General features: G+C 41.7%; 2 protein-coding genes across 2 annotated transcripts; one reads left to right on the forward strand and one right to left on the reverse strand.

Annotated features, from left to right (window-relative positions):
* Positions 1-10,793: 10,793 nt before the first annotated feature.
* Positions 10,794-14,781, reverse strand: LOC115003970 (uncharacterized protein C1orf131 homolog). The gene is made up of 9 exons (XM_029425909.1): positions 14,569-14,781; positions 13,688-13,882; positions 13,414-13,514; positions 12,955-13,017; positions 12,667-12,762; positions 12,486-12,572; positions 12,332-12,366; positions 12,052-12,202; positions 10,794-11,227 (listed from the first exon to the last, which is right to left on the reverse strand). The coding sequence occupies exons 1-8, from the start codon at positions 14,633-14,635 to the stop codon at positions 12,052-12,054; spliced, it is 795 nt and encodes a 264-aa protein (XP_029281769.1). The 5' UTR covers positions 14,636-14,781; the 3' UTR covers positions 10,794-11,227.
* On the forward strand, positions 14,751-23,838 carry gnpat (glyceronephosphate O-acyltransferase). Its single transcript, XM_029425908.1, has 17 exons — positions 14,751-14,963; positions 16,172-16,363; positions 17,081-17,257; positions 17,431-17,560; positions 17,890-18,017; positions 18,149-18,224; positions 18,414-18,565; positions 18,687-18,817; positions 19,928-20,166; positions 20,824-20,922; positions 21,178-21,354; positions 21,612-21,691; positions 21,776-21,916; positions 22,275-22,374; positions 22,585-22,678; positions 23,032-23,093; positions 23,176-23,838. Exons 1-17 carry the CDS (start codon positions 14,940-14,942, stop codon positions 23,217-23,219), a joined length of 2,046 nt encoding a protein of 681 aa, XP_029281768.1. The 5' UTR covers positions 14,751-14,939; the 3' UTR covers positions 23,220-23,838.
* Positions 23,839-24,934: the final 1,096 nt, after the last annotated feature.

Consider the following 24,934-nt stretch of genomic DNA (forward strand, 5'->3'; position numbering starts at 1 on the left):
GGGGAGAGTAGACAAGAGGAGGGGAGAGGGAAGAGGGGAGGAGAGAGGAGAGGAGAGGAGGGGAGATGGAGAGAGGAGATGAGAGGAGAGGGGGAAGAGGAGAAGAGGGGAGGGAGAGAGGAGAGGAGAGGAGAGGAGAGGAGAGGAGAGGAGAGGAGGAGGAGGGCTGAGGGGCAGAGGAGAGAGAAGAGAGGAGAGAAGGGGAGAGGAGAGGAGGGGACGGGAGAGGAGAAGAGCAGAGAAGAGAGGGGAGAGGGAAGAGGGCGAAGAAGAGAAGAGGGAGAAGGAGGAGAGGAGAGGCGGAGAGGCGGGATGAGGAGAGGAGGAGAGGAGGGAGAAGAGAAGAGGAGACGAAAGGAAGGCAGAGGAGAGTAAGGAGGGGAGTGGAGAGTAGACGATCGAGGAGAGTAGACAAGAGGAGAGGAGAGGAGAGGAGAGGACAGGAAAGGAGAGGAGGAGAGAGGAGAGTAGACGAGAGGAGAGGAACGGATAGAGGAGAGCATGGTCTAGAACCACCACTGGAGCAGAGGAAAGCGTGCAGTGTGCTCTGTGTTGTGGTCCGTGTGTTTGAGACACAGAAACTAAACTCTTTGCAAACTGAATAAAAGCACTTTTTTTATTTGCATTTTATATTATCAGCCATAAAAAAGATTTATACAGATTCCATGAAGACTCAAAGCTCATTGAAGACAAACATACTGTAGTCCAAGATGTTTAAACTAAAGTCAAAGTCACTTCCTCTGTACACTGAGTGACAACAATAAGGTAAATCTGCTGCAGCTTCTAAAAGAAGCAGAACATCTTAAACTCAGCTTCTTTTTGAAAGTCAAGATTACAAGTCAAGTACAAGTCGTGTCCATAGTAAGACATTATATGAAGAGGTCATTTGCAAAAAACAGATAAAAGCCATGATTACAAATAATAAACCAACACTAGTGTGATTGATATTCCTTGGATTTATGGATTTAAGATATAGTTTTTCTTTTTTTAAATGAAGCGTCCACATACAGAACACACAGCTGGAGGTATGAAACTGTGTGTAGACTATAGATCAGATATATACAGCAGGAACATGTGCAGCAGTTACAGCAGGCAGTGCAGGTATAAGTATACAACATGTACTGCAGGTGTGAGTACAAGTCATGCTAATAATAAGACATCATATACAGAACACACAGCTGGAGGTATGATATGAATAATGTGAGTAGACTATAGATCAGATATCTTCAGTACAGGCAGTAGTATAAACATGTATGAGAATGTGAGAGCCTAATTAAAAACCACTAATGAATATAAAGAGTTATCTTTCCTGTTGGATGAAGTTAAGAAGTTAAAGTTCTGAACTGACTCACATGTTCAGTCTTCAGAAATGTTCAAATGATCTTATGATTCCACTGTTTTCTGATGATACATGTGATGAGAGGATGTTTAACAGCAGTGGACTCTGTGGTGAGATGATGATGTTGATCAGTGGAGTCACACAGAGGTAGAAATGTCTCCATCGTTCTCATAGTTCACCGCAGCTTCATCTTCATCTTCATCGTTTTGCTCCTGTGAACATGGAACACATACATGTTGAGACACAGAGCAGCTCCAGAGGAACAGCTGGGGTTTAGTGCCTTGCTCAAGGGAACCACAGTGATTGTTATTGAAGCAGATTGGAGATCTTTCCTCACACACACTCTCAGAATGAGTCCACACATTCAAACATGGTTTTATTTCAGTCTCACCTTCCTCACTTTTAGGCTCCTACTGCTCCACATTTAGCTCAAGTAATCACAAAGTACACTTCTCCTTCACCTCCATTGACTTGTATGATAAGCAACATATAGAGGTGTTGACTCGACTCTATGGTCACTCTGGAGCCTCTTGTTTGTTTTATATATTTCATTTATCTAGTTATTTCTTATTATTTCACTTTCCACTATAAACCCTGAAATAACCTCTTCATTTAAATAGAACATATTCAGCAGAGTTTATTCTTATGTTGCATCTTCTTCTGTCTTTTGTATATCCAGAGTTAAAAGTGAATTATAAATATTACAAACATTTAATCCTTCGCTGTTTAAACTCACCAGGTTTTCTCTCATCTGTGTTTCGTTCCCTGAAAACACAAAAAGACAAACGACAGTTAGAATCCAGTTTTTCTCTAAGACTTCCTGTTTGTAAAGGTTTCATGTGTGAATGCTCTCACCTTTAGTTCTGGTCCATATGTTGACTGTAACCACACTGATGATGAGTGCTGCTAAACCCACACACACGATGATGGACCTCCACCAGACTGAGAGAGAAGTTAGAAATGTTAAATACAGTCTGAGGTGTTTTGATGACGAGCTGTTTGTTAGCGTCTTCTTGTCTCTACATCTCTAATCTCTGAATTAAAGTGTTGCTCCGTGTCTATGAAAGAGACTTTCTATGATGTATACTTGTGTCCTTTTCACTCACCTTGTTCTGTTGGATTATTGTTGTCTTCAGATGCAGTTTCCTTCGTCCCTCCTGATGTTGGTGATGTTGGTGATGTTGTTGTTGGTGATGTTGTAGTTGTTGCATCATCACCTTCAGGAATGAAATAACAGAAACAAACAAACTGCATGGTAAAAAAACTTCTGCTCAAAACTAAAGTCAGAATGATGTGATAGTAAAAGCTCAAATATAATCACATATCTGGTGTAATTATCCACATGTGATTTTAAACAGCTCATCATATTCTCACCTGGTTTCTCACCTGAGGACTGAGGAGGGCTGAAGGTGAACAGATACTCTTTGTTATTGTAACGATCTGTCACTGCACATTTCAATAACTCATAATAACTCTCATTAAAGTGAGCTGTTGGAAATGTGACCTCGGCTGAACAGGTACTCTGTGATGTCATCATGACATCATTCTCATCACCCTCATACAGCCACTCCACTGTGTGTTACACCACCAGGTCAGATGTCGACACAGAGCAGAGTAATGTCACCTGATCATTGTTGTGATGTTCAGTCGCTGAAGATGGAGATATTGTGAGAGAAAGACAACAAGAGTAAAAATGAACTTCCTCACTGTGATCATAATTATTGTAATGTTTCAGTAAATTGTTCTAACAGACAGAAAACATTAAGATGTAAATACTCACAGGTAACAACAGACAGATCATACAGAGCAGCTCCACCAAGTTGTTGTCTTGATATGAACTGACTGCAGCTGTAAAGACCAACATCCTGAACTGTGACCTTCTTTATAACCAGAGAACAATTCTCTGTAACACTCAGTCTGTCAGATTTAGCTCCGGCTTCTTTGTGAATCTCCCCGTGTTCAAACAGCTTCACTCTGTTCCCTGAAGAACTCATGATCCAGGTAGTACTGTTACACTTCTCATCATGTGTCACATCTTCAGAAGGCAAAGTGACATCATCTCCAACTCTGACAACGATGTAGGAATCATCACCAGATGCTGCTGTTGAGAAAAAGAGAGACACATGAAGAAAGAGTTCACTAAACTCAACATGTTACAATAAAAACTTGTGTGTGACAGTTAAAGGAAGAATACTTAATAAAGTACTATTAGTAATATCAATGCAGTTTTGTAACATTTCTTCATTGAATGTGTGTTTCATGTGTGTTTACCTGTAAACAGCAGCAGCAGCATCAGAAATGAAGACATTATGATCCTTCTGAATTCAGCCATCGTGCTTCTCTCTTGGTCTCTCGCTCTCAACTGTCAAAGTGTCGAACCTGCTGCTTCTGAAACATGAATACAGCATCTACTTCCTGTGGTCACTTCCTCTTCCTCACTTCATCTCTCCTCTGTTGGCTGTTGAGATGATGTGTGATATTAGTTTTTATTCTCTCTGAATGTCTTGTGAATATCAGAAGAGTGAAACACTTTGTAACATTAACTTTAAGTTTGATGCATTTAGCTGCCTCTCTTCTCTACAGTGATTCACAGTGATGATGACTGTGAGGTCTTGACCAGCGAGAGAACAGAGGAAGATGAGCGTGTGAACATTGTTAGTTATAATAAATGTTAACAGTAATGCCAATAGTTTTCTTTAGATAATGATTATTAAAAACAGACAACATTCATAGTGTTTGAACAGACACACAGTGGTGTGAGACCTGCTGCTTCCTCTTTGTATCTTTGCACTTTTCTATTTTTTATTTTCTGAGAACTGGAGGAGAAGTGTTTCTGTGAGGGTGTGGGTAACATCAGCAGCAGAGCTCTGGAGGTTTTACCTCAGATGTTGACCACATGAACATCAGAAACATTAAGTGTGAACACATTAATGAGTGTCTACATTAACTGTCTCTATGTGTCTACTTGTGAACACATTAATGAGTGTCTACATTAACTGTCTCTATGTGTCTACTTGTGAACACATGTAGCAGGTCTGTTCATGTTGTTTTCAAATAGTTTGTACAACTAAAAAATCTGATGTTTTATCTGCGTGTGTGTGACGTCACCACTTCAGGGTTCTCCTGCTCTGCACACTGCAGAGATCTTTGGTCCTTTAATGATGTCTGAGAATAATGTGGAGTCAGATTACAGCTACAGTAAAGAGGTCATGAGCATCCACCATGAACTCTTATTTTAGATGCATGTACATGTTGTAGAAAAACGTGAGAGCCCAGTGCAAACAGGTGTTTTTTTTTTTGGGGGGGGGGCAACAGGGGCCAGAGAGACGGAGGATTTAAAGCAAGCGCGTCGGGAGAAAGTGAAGAAATGAGAGAAAACAGAAAAATAAATATAATAATAATAATAATAATAATAATAATAAAAATAAATAAATAAATAAAAATAAATAGCTTTTGAAAGATTGTGCATCTTAAAATAAAGTGCTTAATCTTAGGAAAATAAAATGTAGCAGCAGCTTGAGTTTCCCTTTTTCTTTAACTGTTTCACATCTTGATTTAACTCTCAACCAGTGTTAGAATAAATCAGTCTCAACACATCTTAACAATTGAACAGTTTAACCCAGACTAGCACGTCCTGGGTTAAACTGCTCTCTGTGGCTGATGATGCTGACAGGTGGCCTATTTGCTTTATTTTGTCACAAATCTAAATCACATTGGGCTGAGTGCTTATTTTCTGTGACCTCAGACCTGAGTGGGTTTGTTTGGTGAAAAACGTTGTGCTTTGTCTCATAGTGGCGTTTCACATCACTGTTAATGAGCACCACGGTCTCTGAGCATATGAGACGCTGGTGTTGTGCTCCAGTGGGAAGGATGAACATGAATGAGTCTGGGTTGAAAGCTCTGTTGACTTCTCTCTTCTTGGAGAGGCCATGAGTAGTTCTTGTTCTCTCCCTGTCTGCCGCTCACTCGTCTGTGTTTCTCTCCCTTTCTCCGTCTTCTCTCCCTGTATCGCTAACTCCTCTTTCAGAGTCGCAATGTTTGCCGGTTGGAATGCACAGACTTGATTGGCTGAGTAGCATCACGTGGGATGGCTTAACTCGCATGTAATTGGTCTGTGAGTTTCCTGAACCGCTAAACCAGTGCCGTAAAAACGAGGGAAGCTGCGTCGGTTGAAATAGAAGCGCCCCGTCAAAATCGAAAATCCCTCAATAATTTATTGATTTTAGGTCCAGGTCCGGATATATCGGCGTCTGGGTCCGGACTCGGACCGCGGACCGCCAGTTAGTGACCCCTGATTTAAAGGTTTAATTAGATGTTAAACAACAGTAACTGTATTTTTTTTGTAACGAGAATAATTCATAAACATAAGGCTTATGAAAACACTGAATGAGAAATTGCTCACCAACACACAATGATAATTGTGATTTCTGATGATACATGTGATGAGAGGATGTTTAACAGCAGTGAACTCTGTGGTGAGTTGATGATGTTGATCAATGGAGTCGTTCTCATAGTTCACCGAACCTTCATCTTCATCTTCATCGTTTTGCTCCTGTGAACATGGAACACATACATGTTGAGACACAGAGCAGCTCCAGAGGAACAGCTGGAGTTTAGTGCCTTGCTCAAGGGAACCACAGTGATTGTTATTGAAGCAGATTGGAGATCTTTCCTCACACACACTCTCAGAATGAGTCCACACATTCAAACATGGTTTTTTATTTTAATCCCACCTTCCTCACTTTTAGGCTCCTACTGCTCCACATTTAGCTCAAGTAATCACAAAGTACACTTCTCCTTCACCTCCATTGCTCTGGATTATAAGCAACATATAGAGGTGTTGATTCAACTCCATGGTCACTCTGGAGCCTCTTGTTTGTTAGCAAATATTTCATTTTTGTAGTTATTTCTTAATATTTCACTTTCTAAAATAAACACTGAAATAACCACTTAATTTTAATGAAAAATAAAAGCGTGGTGGAGAGGTTTGTGTGTCCCTATGAACCTGAGAGCTGTGTTGTCTGGAGCCTGGTGCTCCTGGTAGGGTCTCCCAAGGCAAATTGGTCTCAGGCGAGGGGCCAGACTAAGAATGGTTCAACACGACTTCATGAAAAAGAGGGAAAGAGAAGGAGAGACCCTGACCGGAGGAAGCCCGGGGCCCCCATCTGGAGCCAGGCCCAGAGGGAGGGCCCGACAGCAAGCGCCTGGTGACCAGGTTTGCCACAGAGCCCGACCGGGCACAGCCCGAAGAAGCTACGTGGTGCCTCCCATCCATCCATTCTGTGGGCCCAACACCCATGGGAAAAACCACTGGGGTCGGGTACGCGGTAACCCTCGAACATCGTGGTGGACCCCGGTGATCTGGGAAACAGTTTGACTGAAGAAGGAGTCCTTCCGGGTTATGTTATCTGGGAGGACTCCGGAAACATTTGCGGGGTACCAACGGGCTCAAAGGGCGGCAACTGTGGCAGAAGCAAAGCAGTGGGTGTGGAAGAAGTACGGAGAAGCTATGGAGAAGGACTTTCGGTCGGCACCACGGTCCATCCATCCATCGCCTACCGCTTATCCGGGGTCGGGTCGCGGGGGCAGCAGCTCCAGTAGTGAACCCCAATCTTGCCTTCTCTGGGCCACATCCTCCAGCTCCGACTGGGGGATCCCGAGGCGTTCCCAGTGAGGAGATATAATCTCTCCACCGAGTCCTGGGTCTTCCCCGGGGTCTCCTCCCAACTGGACGTGCCTGGAACACCTCCCTAGGGAGGCGCCCAGGTGGCATCCTTACTAGATGAACCACCTCAACTGGCTCCTTTCAACGCAAAGGAGCAGCGGCTCTACTCCGAGTCTCTCCCGGGTGACTGAGCTTCTCACCCTATCTCTAAGGGAGACGCCACCCGTCTGAGAAAACCCATTTTGGCCGCTTGTACTCGTTCTTTCGGTCATGACCCAGCCTTCGTGACCATAGGTGAGGGTAGGAACGAAGATCGACCGGTAGATTGAGAGCTTTGCCTTCTGGCTCAGCTCTCTTTTCGTCACAACGGTGCGGTTAAAACGAATGCAGTACTGCTCCCGCTGCTCCGATGCTTTTTCATGCTTTATTCAGAAAAGCATGAATAATATTCATTTTGTACATACTGTTGGTGGTTGGCTTAAGAAAGGTCAAAGGTTACATATATATCTTATGGACCTGCAGACTTTTACTTTTGGAGGCAATTTGCAAAGAGTTTTGTCTGTTAAGGCGACACACCACACGCCAAAACACCGTTTTCTTTCATGCACTGGTCAATTCTTCAAAGAAAACATCCAAAACACACATTTAGGAGTTTATTTGTGCAAATTAGCACATTTAATGAAAACTTGTCATACAAAGAATTGTCTTAATGTAAGTTATCAACTGCAGAAGCTTCATTGTTTCACCTCATTCACCTGAAGTGAATATTTATTCATATTTAAGTGCAGTTCATTCATTCAACAGCATCCTGACACAAACTGTTGAACTCCCTTTAAACATCTCGCTGCACTGAAGCTTCATCCGTCTTATATCCAATAATTCAGCTCCATGTCGACTCGACCGATCTCTGGACTGTACTTTGTTATATCACATCAAGCCAAAGAAGAGGAGTCTCCACTTCAGAGGGTCATGACAGCAGATTATTGTTTAGATTAGATGTAGATGTGGCGAATTCAGAGGAAATGTGAGGATTGATAAGTTTTTTACGAAACCAACTGAAGTCATTAAGGACTATTTTTGGTTGGTCGTTCCTTTAACGTTGCGTTGCAGCCATTCCTGCTTTCACTAATGGTGGACACTGTGTAGATAAGTGTCTAAAGAAGCATTCAGCCAGTGTGGGTGGCTTTCATCTCTCCAGCTCATCCATCAACTCATGTTTTGCAAGTGCGGGGGGGGGGGGGGCAGGATTTTCAAAATAAAAGCACCAAAAAGGCAACAGGAGCGTTCAAGATTTTCAAAATAAAACATCTAAATTATGTTTTTTTCTGAAACAACTCAACTCCCTCTAGTTACTTGGCAGTGCTTTTACTACTGGACTCAGTTTTACCTCATTCATGACTGTATGTAAGGACATCTTGTAGTAAAAACATATTTTATTGGCTCACAACGACTCCTGACTCTTAACCGGGATCAACTGCTTCAGTAGCAAAAGGCATTTATGGCTAAAAACAAGTCTTAGCAAATCTGTCGCTTCATTTTGTCCTTTGTCGTGTCTCAGAAACTGACATCCACATAAAGGTTTGGTCTGTACGGAAGCCTGGAGGGACAATCGAGTGAGGTTCAAGGGAGACACACCTGAAGGGAAATCTGCACCTTTCTAGCTCCAACTGAGACACTTGCAGATGCTTCAACTCCCGCTCCCTATACGTAAGATCATTAAACACACCTTTCATTACTTCACCCTCTTCATCCCGTTCCCGTATTTGTCCAAGTCTTCATACTCCTTCAAGCAAAGTTAAGTCCAGCTTTGAGCTTTTCAAGCGACGCAGTCTAGCTACATGCATTTCTGCAGCAGCTTTTCAGCCATCGCACCACAACTTTCTCAGAACTTTGCATTCTCTAATTAGCTATGTTTGCAAAAAGTGAGGAGGAGGCACGAGAGGAAATGTTGTGCAATGAACAAAAAGAGTTCATCCTCTGAGATCTGGATTGTGCAAAGTAAATAGCAACAACCAGCCAGTTGTTGGTCGGTATCAGAATCATTTTGCACCCATAAGAAAAGCCGACAAGCCGGCTGACACGCCTGTAAAGTTCCGCAGCTACTATATAAGTGTCGATGCTCGTTGCTCTCAAAGAAAGGACATGTGTACATTGTAAACGCCTAGTTGACGCCCATTTTGATCCAAACACTTGCATGATTGTTAGCTGTTATTCAATATCCTGTACGGTAAAACGTCTCTCGTTCAACTGCCAATCAGAATATGTTGATACACCATGCGGAGGATGAATCACAGAAAAGATGTCTTCTTTAAAATGATATATTTTCACCATTTTTTAAGGAGATCCTGTATATTTAAATACATTTTCCTTTTGAAATAATGCAAAATGAGAATCTATATGGACCCGACAGCTACGTTAAAACAAAGTGAAATAAAGACCAATGCATTTTACTGAACTAGTTTTGATAAACATGCACAGTGAAGTCTGGAGCCAAAGTCTTTCTTTACAGTTAATTTCAACCCAGAAAAACACAGTTCCTGTTTGTTCACTGTGGACGTGTAATGTTTGAGAATGCTCCGTAATGTGCTGTTGCTGTGCGTGACGAATATACTCCGTGTGACTGTTGTAAATATGTCAAATATTGTGTATTTTCTGTGTAAACATGTGTAAATATATTTATCTCCCTTGTACAATCGGTCCTATGTGTCTGTGTGTTACATCTGTGAGCTTTGATATTTACTTTTTATGTGTGGCAAGAGTTTTTTTAAGAGGTTTTTTAAGAGGTTTTTTAAGAGTTTTTTTTTTGTAAAAGTGAAATAAAAGATTGCAGATGATGGAAGGAGGCTGGATTATTTTAGGGTCATATTATGAGAAACACTTATTATTAGAACATCTGGAGCGTCAACAATACGTCACGTGCAGGCTCTTAGAACACACCGCCCGCATCTTAGTATCTCCACCCTTTGAGAACTACTTTTGCAAAGGTGCGCCGTATTTCCCTCGCAATGCAATCAATGCGCGTCAGTAGCTCAGTCTGCAGGGACTTGCTTTGGGAACCGGAGGGTCACGAGTCTTTCCCGAATGACCACGTGCAGAGTGGCGCATTTACGAGAGGAGGCCTTAAAGAGACAGTAGCTAAAATAATCTGCTTTTTAAAAAAACATTAAAACATGTAAACAGGTTTTAGTAGGAAACAAAAATACAAGTATGAAGCTGAAAATGGACACAATTAATGACCTTTAATTTCAGACTCAAATCTTATGTAAAAACATTTTTTATTTTATAAAAAACTATTCTAAAACAGGCAAAACAATCCACAAGGTGGAATTCTTCCTGTGCATGTGACGTCACGCTTATTTCCCAAACCGGAAGTCAACCATGTTGGATGCTATACACAACCAAGATGGCGGCTGTTCACGTGTGATTTGCTGCAACGCTTCATAATTTTCTTTGTATTTAAACGTCTAAGATTGAAAGAAAATGCCAATCTTGTGCGCAGTGTATACTTGTGGTCATACCGCTACTCGTGACCCAGAGAAACGGTTCTTTAGATTTCCTAAAATCATCAAATACAACGATCCACAAAAGAGGGATGAGTTGCTGTCTACCGAACGCCGTAAACTGTGGTTTAGCAACATAACTCGTGAGGATTTAACAGAAGAAAAAGCACAATTCACCCGTGTGTGTGGCGTCCACTTTATATCTGGTAAGAGCTCATGCTAAAGCTATGTTTTCAATGTTTACGTTATCTTGAGATCTTTGAGAGTGATTTACACGGGCATGGGCGAGCACCCTGTCATCTTTCACTGGTTTGCTAAGAAGACTACCAACCCAGCCAGAAACAAAGAAATTATAAGCATCTAAGCTCTTGTATGGCTTCATTTGTGCGTTGGTTGCCCACGACGTTTGTATTACAAGATGTGTAAAACAAGAGAAACTGAAATGTCTTTTTTTTGGTCATTTATAAAAACAAAAATAAATTAACCGTGATGGAAAATGATTCGACAGAAGTCTCTAGTTTGGTGCATTGACGTCCTGCCGCTGTGAGCGTTAAATCCTTGACTCAGCAGTCTGTCTCCAGTAACGGCTTTATTCTTTCCTGCAGACAAGTCCTCTGGAAATCAGCCTCACAGCTCCAAACGGTCCTGCAGGAAGCCGAGTCTCTGACTGTGTGTTTGTGTGGTACTTTATGTTTTCCCATCCTGGAGGATTTAATCGCTCACCTGCAACAATAAACACAGACACCTCTCAGCGACCACAATGTTTAACCTTTACTTACTCCATTTCAAACATTAACCCTTCAGGGATAACTTGTGTTATTGGAAGTGGGTTTGCATGAGGTACTTATCCATAGTCGGTGTACACAGTTTGGAGGACCTGAAGAAGTAATGTAGTGGTGTAGCAGCAAAATGTATAAAAAAGCTATATTTAGAGTATTTTCCTCCCTTTCTGACGGGAAACTGAGGCCGTTATCTAGGCTCTCTTAAAAACAACCAGACTCCTTTGACAAAAACAGTCATTTTACCCCACAGAACACGGGGGTTGCTAGTCAACTGCTGCCTCAATCCGTTAGTGCGTCTGTGTTTGTGTTTGAACTTGGTGTTTTAAAGGGTTAGTTCCAAATCACCAAAGTCACACAATAACACAAACACACTAACTGATTGAGGCAGCGTTAGACCAGCAACTTCTTTGTTCTGCAAGTTAAAATGTATGTTTTGTCAATGGAGTCTGGTAACTTTGAAGCCAGCATAGATAACAGCTTCAGTTCCCCGTTGGAAAGGGCAGTCTGTCGACAAAGTGAAGCTGTAAAATATTCTAAACATAGCGTACAATTAAACTTGTTTAGGTGTCTAAAATATGTCTTGCTGCTGCACAGCAGTATATTGCTTAGCTTGTCCTGTCTGCTACCGACCACCTGTAGGTAACACACTGACTGTGGATGGACGTACCTCGTACAACGCCACTTTAAATAATCCGAACTATCCCTTTAAGTCCCAAGAGGAGACCTGTAGGTGTCCTGACTCGGGGTCTAGAAGAACACACTCACCTATTTGCGCCTTTTGTTGCTTTTGATCTTCTGGATCTCCTTGGAGCTGAGGATCAGCATGCCATTCTTGAAGCGGCCCACCTGACCCGAGGGAGCCGAGCCAGAACCAGAAGCAGAGGCAGAGCCAGAGCTCACCTTCTTCTTCTTGTTCCTGGTGGAGATAGCAGATGTGACAGGACAGCCTGTATAAAAATCTGTTCATTGTGTTACATATCAGAGCACTAGTGCTGTATTTTCTAAAATGTTTACAGATGTGTTAAGAAATGTCCGTCTCACCCACCTTTGATTACTCGGCTTCTTCTTTTTCTTCAGGTCCTACAGAACAATGTATTGTTTATTTTAATCTGTTTCAAAATGTGTTCATTTAATGTAAATGTATCACTTTTAATAACAAAACACATGCAGTTATGATGAGTAAAGTGTGCAGGTGTTACCGGCTGAACGTCCTCCTTTGCTTTCTGCTTCTTCTCTTTGATCTGCTGCTGCAGCATCTTGTAGTTGACGTAGTTCTTCTTTGGAGGCTGATTTAAGAGACGATAATCAAAGTTGTGAATCAACTTTTTAAAAAGGTTGTGATGCTATTTAAATATGTACACTAACAGCAGTCACCCTTACCCTGGCTCCCAGCATGACTGCTCGGTCCTGCTCAAACACACGCTGCTGCTCCTTCTTGTAGCCGGTGATTCCAAACCGATGGACCTCAAGACGAGCCTGACGACAAACACAAACACATAAATACAATACAATAAATTATGTTAATTACAGAATCCCAAAATCATAATTTCCACATAGCAAGGCAGCGACAACGTGAAGCCATGAGAAGAAACAATTCACAGACTGAAAGTTCAAACGTAACATCTCAAAGAACAAACGTATAAAAGTAAAATGTGACCAAACTGTCACCTTTTCCAAATTTAGTTCTTCTAGCGGGTCGCTTTCCTTCTTCTCGGTTATCTTCTGAGGGGCCTTGAAGTGAAGACACATGAAGCACATGAAGCACATAACCAGAGGGGAGAGGTGAGGAGGGGAGAGGAGGGGAGGGGAGGGGAGAGGATACGAGAGGAGAGGAGAGGTGAGGAGGGGAGAGGGGGAGAGAGGAGGGGAGAGGAGAGCAGAGGAGAGGAAAGTATACAAGAGGAGAGGAGAGTAGACGAGAGGAGGAGAGTAGATGAGAGGAGAGAGGAAAGAAGACAATTGGCTGAATAAAATAGTGATATAAATACATCTCCTCCGGCTTTTTAACATTTTATAGATTAAACGATTAATCAATTCATTGAAACAGTCAGATCAAGTTGCATTCCTATTTATGCTTCATGTCATGCGTCTAAGTACACTCAGCGAGGTAAAGTAGCAAAGACTTACAGGCATTTTGTCGGGGGCTGGCTTCCACTTAGTTTTCGGGTTTTTTCTGGGGTCCTGAAATGTCACAACCTCCACCTGGCTCACCTGTCGGATGATTGGACCTGAGTAAGACAGGATGTACTAAACTGAGTGGTGGAAGCTGGAGAGTTTGAAAAACACATTTGAATGACAGCTGTGCACATGTACGGATGCTAAGTCAGCATTTTAAAACATCAACATGACAGTGGAGGACATTAAGTCTCCCTCACATGTGAGTGGTGTTGGTGCCGCCCACCTGTTTGTTCACTCTTCACTTGTTGCTGCTGGGTTTCAGTCCCAACACGATCTGCTTGCTCCTCACTGTCACTGCAGATATCCTTGACTGCACTGAACTCTTCCTCCTCCTCCTCCTCCTCCTCCTCTTCCTCACATCTCTTTCGTTTGTTCTTCTTCTGAGACTTGAGCTTCTTTTTTGATGTCAGTCCATCATCTGCATCGGTCAACAACATGAGCATACATGAAACCTTTCCAGTCAACACACGAGGAAACAACTGAATATGATGTCACCATGTGTCTCTGTAAGTACACATTTATACATTTCATATTACAATCTAAGCAATGCAATATGACAACTCATAAATGACACCTTTGCAAAGCTAATAATTTGCAGGTTTGATTGACACTGTCAGGTGTTATAACTACATACCGGTATACAACTATATGTTCCTTATTGAGGTTGTAGTTATTGATTGTATTTCATTGCATTAGATTCTGCTGGTGTACAGAATTAAAAACAACTGGGTGTATTGTTTGCATTCGTTTGTTAGTGCTTACTATTATTAGAATTGTTTTTACTGAATGTGTAATAAACCATGGGTAAACCTGCTAGGTTCACTAACGACTCACGATGATTGACTGTATTCATGCTTTTAGAGAAAGGTGACCATGGATGTAAGTTATTATGCGATAGAGCTAACATTGGCTAACAATAACGTCAATTCAATCATTTTACTGAGTAAAATGATCATAAGCAACACAACGAATACGTCATTTTTGCTTTTAACAGTCATATTGTGCCAGCGGACACACGGTGAAACAAATAAGACAGAATTAACTGACAACACCAGCCTTTAAAGTATGCTAGTAAAGCTAGCATACCGAGCTAACAGCACTTACCAAACTCATAAAGTTGATCCAAAACGTTCTCAAGAAACAAACAATCTTCGTCTTCTTTGCCGTTCATTTTAAGCTAATGGTACAAGCAGGATAAAAGCAAAAAACACTTGCTAATTTATCGCGACTTTACGAATACAGCCGAATGACAACAAACTGTAGAAACACGTGGGACAACCGGGCGGGTTGATCCTTTCCGGCTGCCGTAGTTGCGGAAGTGGCAGTGTACACGCCCATGTTAAGTTCTCTAGCTGCTGCTATCACCTACAAGTGTTTATATTTCAAGATATCAAGGGACAAGAGCCGTACAAACATCCCTGCACTTATAACTTCACTGGATGAATCGTGTATGAGTTTGTAAAGTGTGACAAAGAATGGCATCTATCGCAGTTTATTCGGTATGTATGCTTTTCTTTGCTTGACAGGGAGCTAAGCTAACGTGGCTAGCTCTGCTGTAGCTCAGTGCTCACCTTTTGACATTTCATGCAAACAGGTGAAACCCAAATGCATAAATACTTATGTAACAACACAGCTTCAAAATAAATAGTTCTGTCTGTTCATTTTAGTTTGTTGCTTTGCGACATCTTTCACTGCTATGAAACTGTTAAGCTATATAACCAGGGTCCTATTTTATTGATAAAGACTAACATTATACGAGATTTGTTAAGACTATCTTCACAGTTAAAATAGCAAAATAACATAACATAGATGGACGTTTCAGATGCAGTTTGAATGCGAAAAATCCATTCGGCCACTGTGACGGTATCAATGTCTAAAGAATAAAATGAAACTGTCTTGCGCGTTAATTTGAGGGCGTAGGTTTCAAGGAGTGACATCAGTAGTATAACTGTGGGTGATTTCAACATATTGAATCAGGGAAGAAAACACTGAGCATTTGCTCTTGGGGAAAACATTGCTGACAACATAACAGCCTTTTGTAATGTCTCCTTAAGGTGACATATGAAGTGAATATTGAGCTGGGGAACATATGACCCTGGGAATATGTTCCAAGCCATGGCCTCATTACATTTCTGTATGCATGCAGCCTGCAGGACTTCTTGTTGTGATGTAACCAAAGCTGTAGCCTACCACTCTTTGGGTTTCGGTCGTTGTGCTTTAATGCTGCAATTGTGCAGGATTTCCAACAGTATACTGATGTTCATCCGTTTAAAAGATGCAACCCAGTGTTTCCCAATACTGCTTTCCACACAATATGATACCTTCTAGTTTTCTATCCTATCTTGCAGAGGTGGAAAATAATTAAAGGCAGTGCACCTTTTTAATTGCATGTAAAATGCAATATTAATGTAATAAATTGCAGTGAAGATTAGCTCCACCTACAAGCTACAACATTATAATACTTTTCTGCTTTTACCTAATTAAAATTCTTGATGCCTGAGTGAAAAATAATATGCCTGTCCGCCCCCGTGATTCGGATCCACCCCCAAATTGAATGTGTTCTTCCTTGGATCATGCCACACCCTTATAGAAACTTTCATGTAAAAGGAGCTCGTAGTTTTTCCGTAATCCTGCTGACAAACAGACAAATATGATAAATATGGATCTGTCAGATTCTAACGTAGTGCGATGTTTTTGTCTTTAATAGCATCGAGACCCTATGCTGAAGAAGAGAGACGACTTTGAGGACATTTTGGAGGAGAGGAGGAACTCCAGCGACCTGAGATACGCCCTCAGATGTTACGCTCCGGTTCTGTATAAAGGAGTGGCGCCGTGTAAATCCGGCATGCTGAAGAGCATGGTGCTTCAGTCTGATCAGCTTCACTATGTCATCAATCAGGTACATGAGAGGTTGTCTGACAGGATATCATCTTGCTTACACCTGATGAATGTGCTCCCAAGATTACACTCGAACGTTGGCAGGTTAGTCAGGAGAAGTTCTGTTTTTGAGCCATTTCTGCATCGATTTGATGCATTGGACAAAAATGAGCAAAAGCAGCTTTGCGGAAAGTTATCCTCTTTATGTAGATGACGTGATTTAATTCATCATCTTTTGAGGAAAGAATTACATGTACACCTTTTATAGATAATTAATGGGAATTGTTTCCAACATTTCTAGCAGAAATATTACATTAGCAACTAAAAAGTAGAACTTTTAAGGCTATTGCATTTAACTTGTAGCTCGTATACATTTACTACATTCCTGTTTACATTACAGTTTATGTAATTTGCAATTACTTTAGATCTGTATAACTATTTAAATGTATATGTTTAGAATTTATCACTATATATTTTTTTTTTTTTCCCAATTTTTACTTGCGATAATTTGTTTTTATACATATTAGTTTGAGCATTTTTGGACAAACCTGAGACCTAACCCTAATACATATATCAAACACAACAATAAGATGACAACAATATAACCCTCACAAAAAAAAACCCAATTGGACTTTTGTGATTTTCTTTTTACACACAAGTAGTGAGCATTGTTGGAGGGAGCCTGAGATCTAAGATTTTTATTGCCAACAACGCTGACATTTCCTTTTGAATTGTCAAGCTGTCCAAAGAGACGGGCAGGACGACTGCTGACGTCCAGGTGCAGGCGTCGGCCATCTTGGAGGAGATGGCTCACTGTCTGCAGCTCAGCACCGTTCGCTTCTTCGCCTTCACACTCTGCAAGGTGTTTAAAACCTTGTTCAGGAGCATCTGTGTGAACGAAGAGGGCATCCAGAGGGTGAGAACGCACACGGGACACTGTGAGTGTGAGTGTGAGTGTGTGGTGTGTGTGTGTGTGTGTGTGTGTGTGTGTGAGTGAGTGTGAGTGTGTGAGGGGAAACTTAAAAGCACCATGAAGAAGAGGATGCATATACAAATACACTCCTAATCTGTGGCTTGCTGTGTTGTTAGCTCCAGCAGGCCATTCAGGAGCACCCGGTAGTCCTGCTGCCCAGTCACCGTAGTTACATGGACTTCCTGCTGATGTCATACATCCTGTTCACCTACGATCTGTCTCTGCCTGTCATCGCTGCCGGCATGGGTAAGCATCGAAATGAGCAAGACTGTCTACACTGAGTAATAACACCTCTATAAACACGTAGCAACCAGGTCCCAGATCATAAGCACGCAGCCAAGAGGAAGCTACAGAACTGGCGGACACAGCGCTGACAAAATATAGCGAAGCGAAACCCCAGGAGGATAAAGTTTGTTCCCAAACGAGAGTAAATCTGGGGTTAATGTTACCCGCTGGCGAGCTCCAGAAGCCTTGTTTACAAACCAACACATCCTACTCATTCTGCCTTTTTTAAAGGTATTTGTAATGCACCATCACTGTGTGTACGTAAACCTGCAGTTTGCTTGTTCCTGCAGACTTCATGGGGATGAAATTTATTGGGGAGATGCTGCGGATGTCTGGAGCTTTTTTTATCCGGAGGTCGTTTGGCGGAGACAAACTGTACTGGACTCTCTTCTCAGAGTACGTCAAGACCATGCTCAAGGTGAGGAAGATATTCCTAAAAGCAATAAATGTGAGTCGCACGAAAGCCCTGTTCTTTAATTGGCTCACAGCGCTCAATGAGAGAGTGATTGTCCATACAGCTGATTTGAGGTTTTTGCGTTTGGTTTGCAGAATGGATATGCACCCGTTGAGTTTTTCCTAGAAGGGACCAGAAGCCGGACGTCCAAGTCTTTGACTCCAAAGTTGGGTAAGTTACAAGAACACTTTAAACTCTCAGAGCTTCACATGTAGCTTCTCCTGCCAGCACCTGAACATGAATCCCAGAATCCATATTAAGTAAAGATATCAAAGTATTTTGTCATTATTTTGACACAGTTCTGCAAATATTCCCCACATCCGCTCCCCTGACTGTCCCCCTCCCCCGTGTGTCCTCCAGGTCTGTTGAATATAGTCATGGATCCGTTCCTTAAAGGCGAGGTGTTCGATGTTCACGTGGTACCGGTCAGCATCAGCTACGAGAGGATCCTGGAGGAGACGCTTTATGCCAGAGAGCTGCTGGGTATCCCCAAACCCAAGGAGTCCACTTCAGTGAGTTTCAACATCTTGTGTGTGTAAACCAGGAAAACACACAATAACTATTCATGGTCGTGCAAAACCTGTGTGAGTCATACTTTGCCTGTACACATGTTCTGCTTCCCTCCTGATGCAGGGTCTGTTCAAAGCCAGAAAGGTCCTCAGTGAAGACTACGGCAGTATCCATGTGTACTTCGGTCAACCTGTGTCTGTTAGAAGTTTATCCGAAGGCAAAGTTAACCGCTGCCAGTTCAACCAGCAACCAAGGTACGATATACCAACGACACGGTGTGTGTGTGTGTGTGTGTGTGTGTGTGTGTGTGTGTGTGTGTGTGTGTGTGTGTGTGTGTGTGTGTGTGTGTGTGGTCCAACAGAACATGAAGAGATCTCATGATGCACCTCGTGTCTGTACGTAACTGTTACTGAATTTGAACAAAACAAAAGGGTGACGAGGCTGCTAAACCTGCACACACAAGACACAAATACACTCATTCTCAAAGCACCTGCAAAGGGTGAAGTGTTTATATCAGATGCAAGAAGAGAGCATCACGCACTCGGCAGCAAAGCTTTACGGCCGCGTTTGTGCTGTAATTTCATTTGCACATTATGTTTTGTGAACGGGACCTTGAAGCCGGGCAGACAGCAGGTGCAGACGACGCACAATCCATTGTTGAACTTGCCCTTTAGTGTCGGAGCACTGATCAGTCAGTACAGCTGTGTTCTTCTCTGGAAGACGAAGGCCAGAGGGCTTCAGCTAAGTGAAATGTTTTGCAGTTGAATGTTTCTCTGCAGCAGGTAGTTATAGCAGCACAGATCACACACAGTCAATGTTTGCAGTTTCCCCTCTGTCGTGCTCCTGCAATAATGTTCCTACATAATCTACACTTTCTATTTCTATTCCTGAAAACTGCTGAAGCCTGCACTTATCTAAAACATGTGTTCAGTATCAGAACTGTATCTTGTGTTCGTCATCGTCCCGTCATCTTCTCGCCATCGTTCTGTCATCGTCTCGTCATCGTCCCGTCATCGTCCCGTCATCTTCTCGCCATCGTTCTGTCATCGTCTCGTCATCGTCCCGTCATCGTCCCGTCATCTTCTCGCCATCGTTCTGTCATCGTCATCGTCTCGTCATCGTCTCGTCATCGTCCCGTCATCGTCCCGTCATCGTCCCGTCATCGTCCCGTCACCGTCTCGTCATCGTCCCGTCATCGTCCCGTCACCTTCTCGTCATCGTCCCGTCACCGTCTCGTCATCGTCCCGTCACCGTCACCGTCTCGTCACCGTCTCGCCATCGTCCAGTCACCGTCTCGTCATCGTCCCGTCATCGTCTTAAACGTTTTAAAAACATGAATGAACTGTTCAGCTTTGTATTTGCAGACACATCCCCAGGAGGACCGGCGAGGACATCAACAGCTTTGTGAACGACTCGGCCTACAGGCTGGTGCGGGCCCAGGAGGAGAACATGGTCCTGGCGCCGTGGGTCCTTCTGGCCTCCCTGCTGCTCCAGAACCACCACCAGAACCAGACGCAAGGGATGGCAGTCGACGAGCTGACCGCACAAGCCGTGTGGCTCCGGGATGTTTCCCGGCAGTACGGAGCCTTCCTCCACTGGCCCGGTATGAGCCCAGTATTTAAGTGTTCAAATAAAAACACACTGCTGGCGCTCTGCCAGTTTAACATGTGGTGTTTTAGATTATTGGTGGGGGGTTTTAAGAGGCAAATAATCTGGATTAAGTGCTCGATCATGACCAAAACTGAATTTGTGACGATGATCAATATTTACATTTCAGATATAAATGTGATCATGATATTTTAAATGATTTTGAATTGTTTTTGTTAGATATTTTCGACAAGAATCCCCTCAAATTTGACTGTTAAAGAGATATGATTTGTACTGAGGCAAGACATTTAACTTGAAGATAAGAGCAAATTATAAACAGTAAAATTTAATGTAATTTAATTAAATGTAAATAATTAAATATAAATAATTAGATATAAATTATTCAATGTAAATCATTTAATTTAAATAATTTAATTTAAATAATTTAATGTAAATACTTTAATTTAAATAATTTAATGTAAGTAATTTAATGTAAATAATTTCTATAAATTGAAATACACTTCTAGCACCTACTGGAACAGTTAACATTGTGTGTAAACTGCACAGACAAGAGAATAATGCATCTGTTTGTAGACGCACTCATTTCTTATATATATTATATGGAGATATGATCTTCTTCTTCTTGGTTCGGACTTTTCTTTCTGTCCTTCAGAGCACATTCCTCCATCAGAGGTAGTTTCCTCCAGTCTGTCTCTGCATCGAGGTCTAGTGAGGATCTGTGAGGGACGAGTCCAGCTGGCAGTGGAACCAGGTTCGTGTTGTTTGTTCGTTTGCTTTTCATTGATGTGTCATTTGGAACATCTGGGCAATTCTTCAAAGTTAAGCAACAGAGTACATTTAAGGCATCTAGCTTTCATTTACACATAAACAAGTATATTTGCAGTCTGTACTGAACTGTTATCATAGTTTAAGTAATGTGCTCAGAAAGTGTTTGAGCAAAGGTGGGATGCATTTTGACTTTTTGACAGTAGTTTTTAGTTTTCTGAATATAAACTTTGTCTTAAAGCCGGAGCACCAGCGGGGCCCGGGGAGCCTCACAGCTCCGTCACACAGGAAGAGGAGCTGTTGAGCCGGGCAGTCACCGTCCTCTCCTGCGCCTCCTACAGGAACCAGGCGCTGCACATCTTCGTCCGACCGGCTCTGCTGGCCTCAGCCATCCACACCGCCTCCTCCTGCCAGAAACGTAAGACTGAAAAGCTCCTGGATATTTCAAAGTGGAGGTTTTATGAGGTTCTTATCCATTTTCAGTGTATATGCGGTCGATGGCGGTCGGCAAGCCTTTAGTTTGGAGAAATAAAAAGGAGTACGGGCACAGGATTAAAGCAGCTGTGGGCTGGTCCATCAGCAAAACCTTTTCAGCCACCTAAAAAAACAACAATATAAGGCGTTAAAATGCACGTTGGCTGGTTCTCCTGCATGTTATTCATGTGTGTTTTGCAGAGGAGGTCTTCAACAGTTTCAGCTTCCTCAGAAACATGTTCTCCAATGAGTTCATCCTCTGTCCAGGAGCTACAGTGCAGGTGAGGATATTTATCTACTGTTGTGACCAACACTCTAGTAAATAATTGATGTACTGTATGTCACTCGTGCTGCGTGTCCTGCAGGACTTCGAGGAGGCCTGTTACCTGCTGGGGAAGACTGGAGCTCTGCAGGTGACCCAGCAGGAGGTTCTGGTAACAGAAGGAGGACACAGAACTCTGGCCTTCCTCAGCAACATGCTGGATCCCTTCTTACAAGGATACCAGGTGAGACGCACGTGTAGCTGCATGCACAATATAATCAGTGGAAGAAAAAGCAGTATCTGCACATTGAATTAAAGCTCCTGAAATTTTGTTAGATTTGAAATGGCAACATTTCATTTAGTTTTAACATTTTACCAGGTGAAACAGTTTCTCATGTCACGCTTTGTTAAAGCCCAGTGGCTGTTTCTAATCTGCATCAAATATCAATTTAGTGTCATTGACTTTATAGGATATCTTTGAGTGTGTGTGTTATACTGCACATGTCCACTAGAGGGCGCTGTTAACACATCAGTTTTAAGAGGTGTCTGTGTGTGTGTGTGTCTGTGTGTCTGTGTGTGTGTGTGTGTGTGTGTGGTCTCAGGTGGTGTGCAGGTTCCTCTGTGAAGAGGTCACTGAGACTCTGACAGAAAAACTATTTATTCCTGCCGTCCGGAAGTTCATCATCAAACATCTTCTCGAAGGTTTCTCCCTTTTTAAATGTATTCCTGCTTGTGTTTGTACATCGGCCTTCTACAAAATGTATTAATTGTGTGTGTGTGTGTGTGTGTGTGTGTGTGTGTGTGTGTGTGTGTGTGTGTGTGTGTGTGTGTGTGTGTGTGTGTGTGTGTGTGTGTGTGTGTGTGTGTGTGTGTGTGTGTGTGTGTGTGTGTGTGTGTGTGTGTGTCGTCCAGGTAGATTAAGATACACTGAGGTGTTGTCGTCTGACCTGCAGAAGAACTCTCTGGCAGCTTTGCTAAGAATTGGAGCGGTACGGAAAGTCCAAGGGTATGTTGGTTTTGATCATCCTTGTGTCCCTGATCGTTTGGATTGACAGCTAAGAACACTTTAAAAACATCCTCTGGACCCCCTAAATAATTGAATACCACACATATGGTGTGTGAAGTAGGTGTGTTGATACCTATTAGCTTAATGAATGATTTGATCTGTAGGATCATATCAATATGTATAGGTCATGTAGAACAAGCAGCCAGCTGATGGGTAAGTGAGAAAACATTAGATTTTGTAGCCGTGAAGATAGTTTGGGTTTTATTTACTCTGGATAATCATTTTCACTGGAACTACTTTCTAATAAAGAAATAGTCCCCCTGAAAAATAACCGTTCAATGTTTTTACCTCAGAGTGGAGCAGGCGACGTTAAAGGTCAACAGGGTGATGGTGAACTCGTTGGAAGACACTCTCGGTACGAAACAAGCCGTCAGTTTAATAAATAGTGTTTTCTTTCTTTAGGGGAACTTTAAAAACAAATCTCAATCTTTGTCCAGGTGGAAAACTCCCCACTCAGAAAGCTGTGGTCGCTCGCCTCTAATTCACCGACCTCGTTAGCCAAAAGGCGACCGAGGAGGGTCGAATGTTTCCACCTGCATCGACGATGTCTCAGCTCTTCTCTGCGTGGTCGACTCGCTTCAGACGGACGGCTTTCTATGAGAGTGGAACAAAACAAAAGAATTGCCATCTGGTGACGGCTCAATTTATTAATTTCAACATCTTTTCAATTCGCCTTTTTTCTTTCTCTCAGATCTTTCTATTAAAACTCTTTTATACATATTAATAAAGCCAGATGATGAGTAAGGCTTTTGAAAGGTACACCGCTGAGCTCTTTGCCTCTGAAAAACTGACCTTTTGCTATTAGCAGCCTTGTGAAAGCTTCTGAATGTGCAAAATCCACTCAGGATGGTGGCCGCTCTCCATTAATGCATCTGACGTGTGTGTCCTCTAACACTCGGCGTGGCTTTTCTTTGTGTGATTCTCAGTGTGTCAGTTTATTAGCTGTTAGTCTTGATCTTTGAGCACTTTAATGAATTTATTCATGCAATGTGGTGTGGGCCTATATTTTAACACTCTTTTGATAAACAGTTTTCTCTTTTTTTTACCAGTTTAATTTTTTTATGGAACACAAGTTGCTGAAATGGATGGATAAGAAAACTTGGCTGATTTTGTTATATTTTTTAATTTGTATAATTAATTAATATATATATATTATATATAAAATATAATATATATATAATATATCTATATATTATATTTTATTTATAATATATCTATATATATCTATATATCATAGATATATTTTTTTATTAAAATATATATATTTTTATTTTTATATATATATATGTATATCTTTTTATATCTATTTATACATATTAGATATTATTATATTATATATTTTTTTTACTAAATATTATTTTTATATTATAAGTTTTTTTCTATATCTTCTTTTCTATATCTAGAAATATATATATATACTATTATATCTAAAGCTTCTTTAAATGTTTTGCACTGTTTGAACAGAAGACTTCTATATTGGCGTTAAACTTGCACAGACTTCAGCTTGTACCCGGTGTCACTGTTGATTTGAAACCGCCCTGGAGGCCTGTTGCCAACACTCGGAGCCTCATTGGTCTTTGTTTACACAGTGGGGATAATTCTACATATTAAACACCTGCAGTCAGTTCTACTGAAGCACGACCAGCTGTACCAAAGGAACAACTTTGTGTTCACTGTTGGAGATCATTTACATATTTTCTCATGTTCTCGAGTCCAGAATAGTTAGCCAAGTTGCTTCATAGTAGACAGAAAATATTAAAGTTTATTTATATTCAAAGCCATACACATTTAATGTCATTTTGTTATAAGGGAAGGAAGAAAAATGCAAACATAAGGGAAGATGTCAGCAGTTGCTGAGCTCAGAAACAAAGTGGGACGATGCTAATAAAATGCCGCTGAAGCAGCAGAGTAACAGGTCTTTGAAAGTATCAGACCAACAGCTGATTGTTTTATTTTTAAGTCTCAGGTTGACCAACTTCACTGACATGTTCAGAGGTGGTGTCACTTTTGTGAAAGATAAAATCCTTATTTTCAAGCTATTTATTTGGTAGCAAATTAGCAAATTGTTCTCTTAAAATCCCGTTAAAGTGCTGCTGGCAGCAGATCTGGTGTTTTACAGAACCGAGCAGAGCTTTTAACAAAGCAGCCAAACAAGAACTTATTTAAAATATAGTAAAAAATCAGCACAAAATGTGT

This window comes from Cottoperca gobio, chromosome 24, assembly GCF_900634415.1.
Source record: "Cottoperca gobio chromosome 24, fCotGob3.1, whole genome shotgun sequence".
Classification (NCBI taxonomy): domain Eukaryota; kingdom Metazoa; phylum Chordata; class Actinopteri; order Perciformes; family Bovichtidae; genus Cottoperca; species Cottoperca gobio.

Bases quoted from the DNA above. Each gene is read 5' to 3' on its own strand.
- LOC115003970 (XM_029425909.1), bottom strand. From the start codon at position 14,635: ATGAACGGCAAAGAAGACGAAGATTGTTTGTTTCTTGAGAACGTTTTG. The intron at 12,367-12,485 runs GTAACACCTGCA...ATTGTTCTGTAG, and splicing joins CAAAGGAGGACGTTCAGCCG to GACCTGAAGAAAAAGAAGAA. The intron at 12,203-12,331 runs GTGGGTGAGACG...TATCTCCACCAG, and splicing joins AAGAAGCCGAGTAATCAAAG to GAACAAGAAGAAGAAGGTGA.
- gnpat (XM_029425908.1), top strand. From the start codon at position 14,940: ATGGCATCTATCGCAGTTTATTCG. The intron at 18,018-18,148 runs GTGAGGAAGATA...TTTGGTTTGCAG, and splicing joins ACGTCAAGACCATGCTCAAG to AATGGATATGCACCCGTTGA. The intron at 22,375-22,584 runs GTTTCTCCCTTT...TGTGTCGTCCAG, and splicing joins CATCAAACATCTTCTCGAAG to GTAGATTAAGATACACTGAG.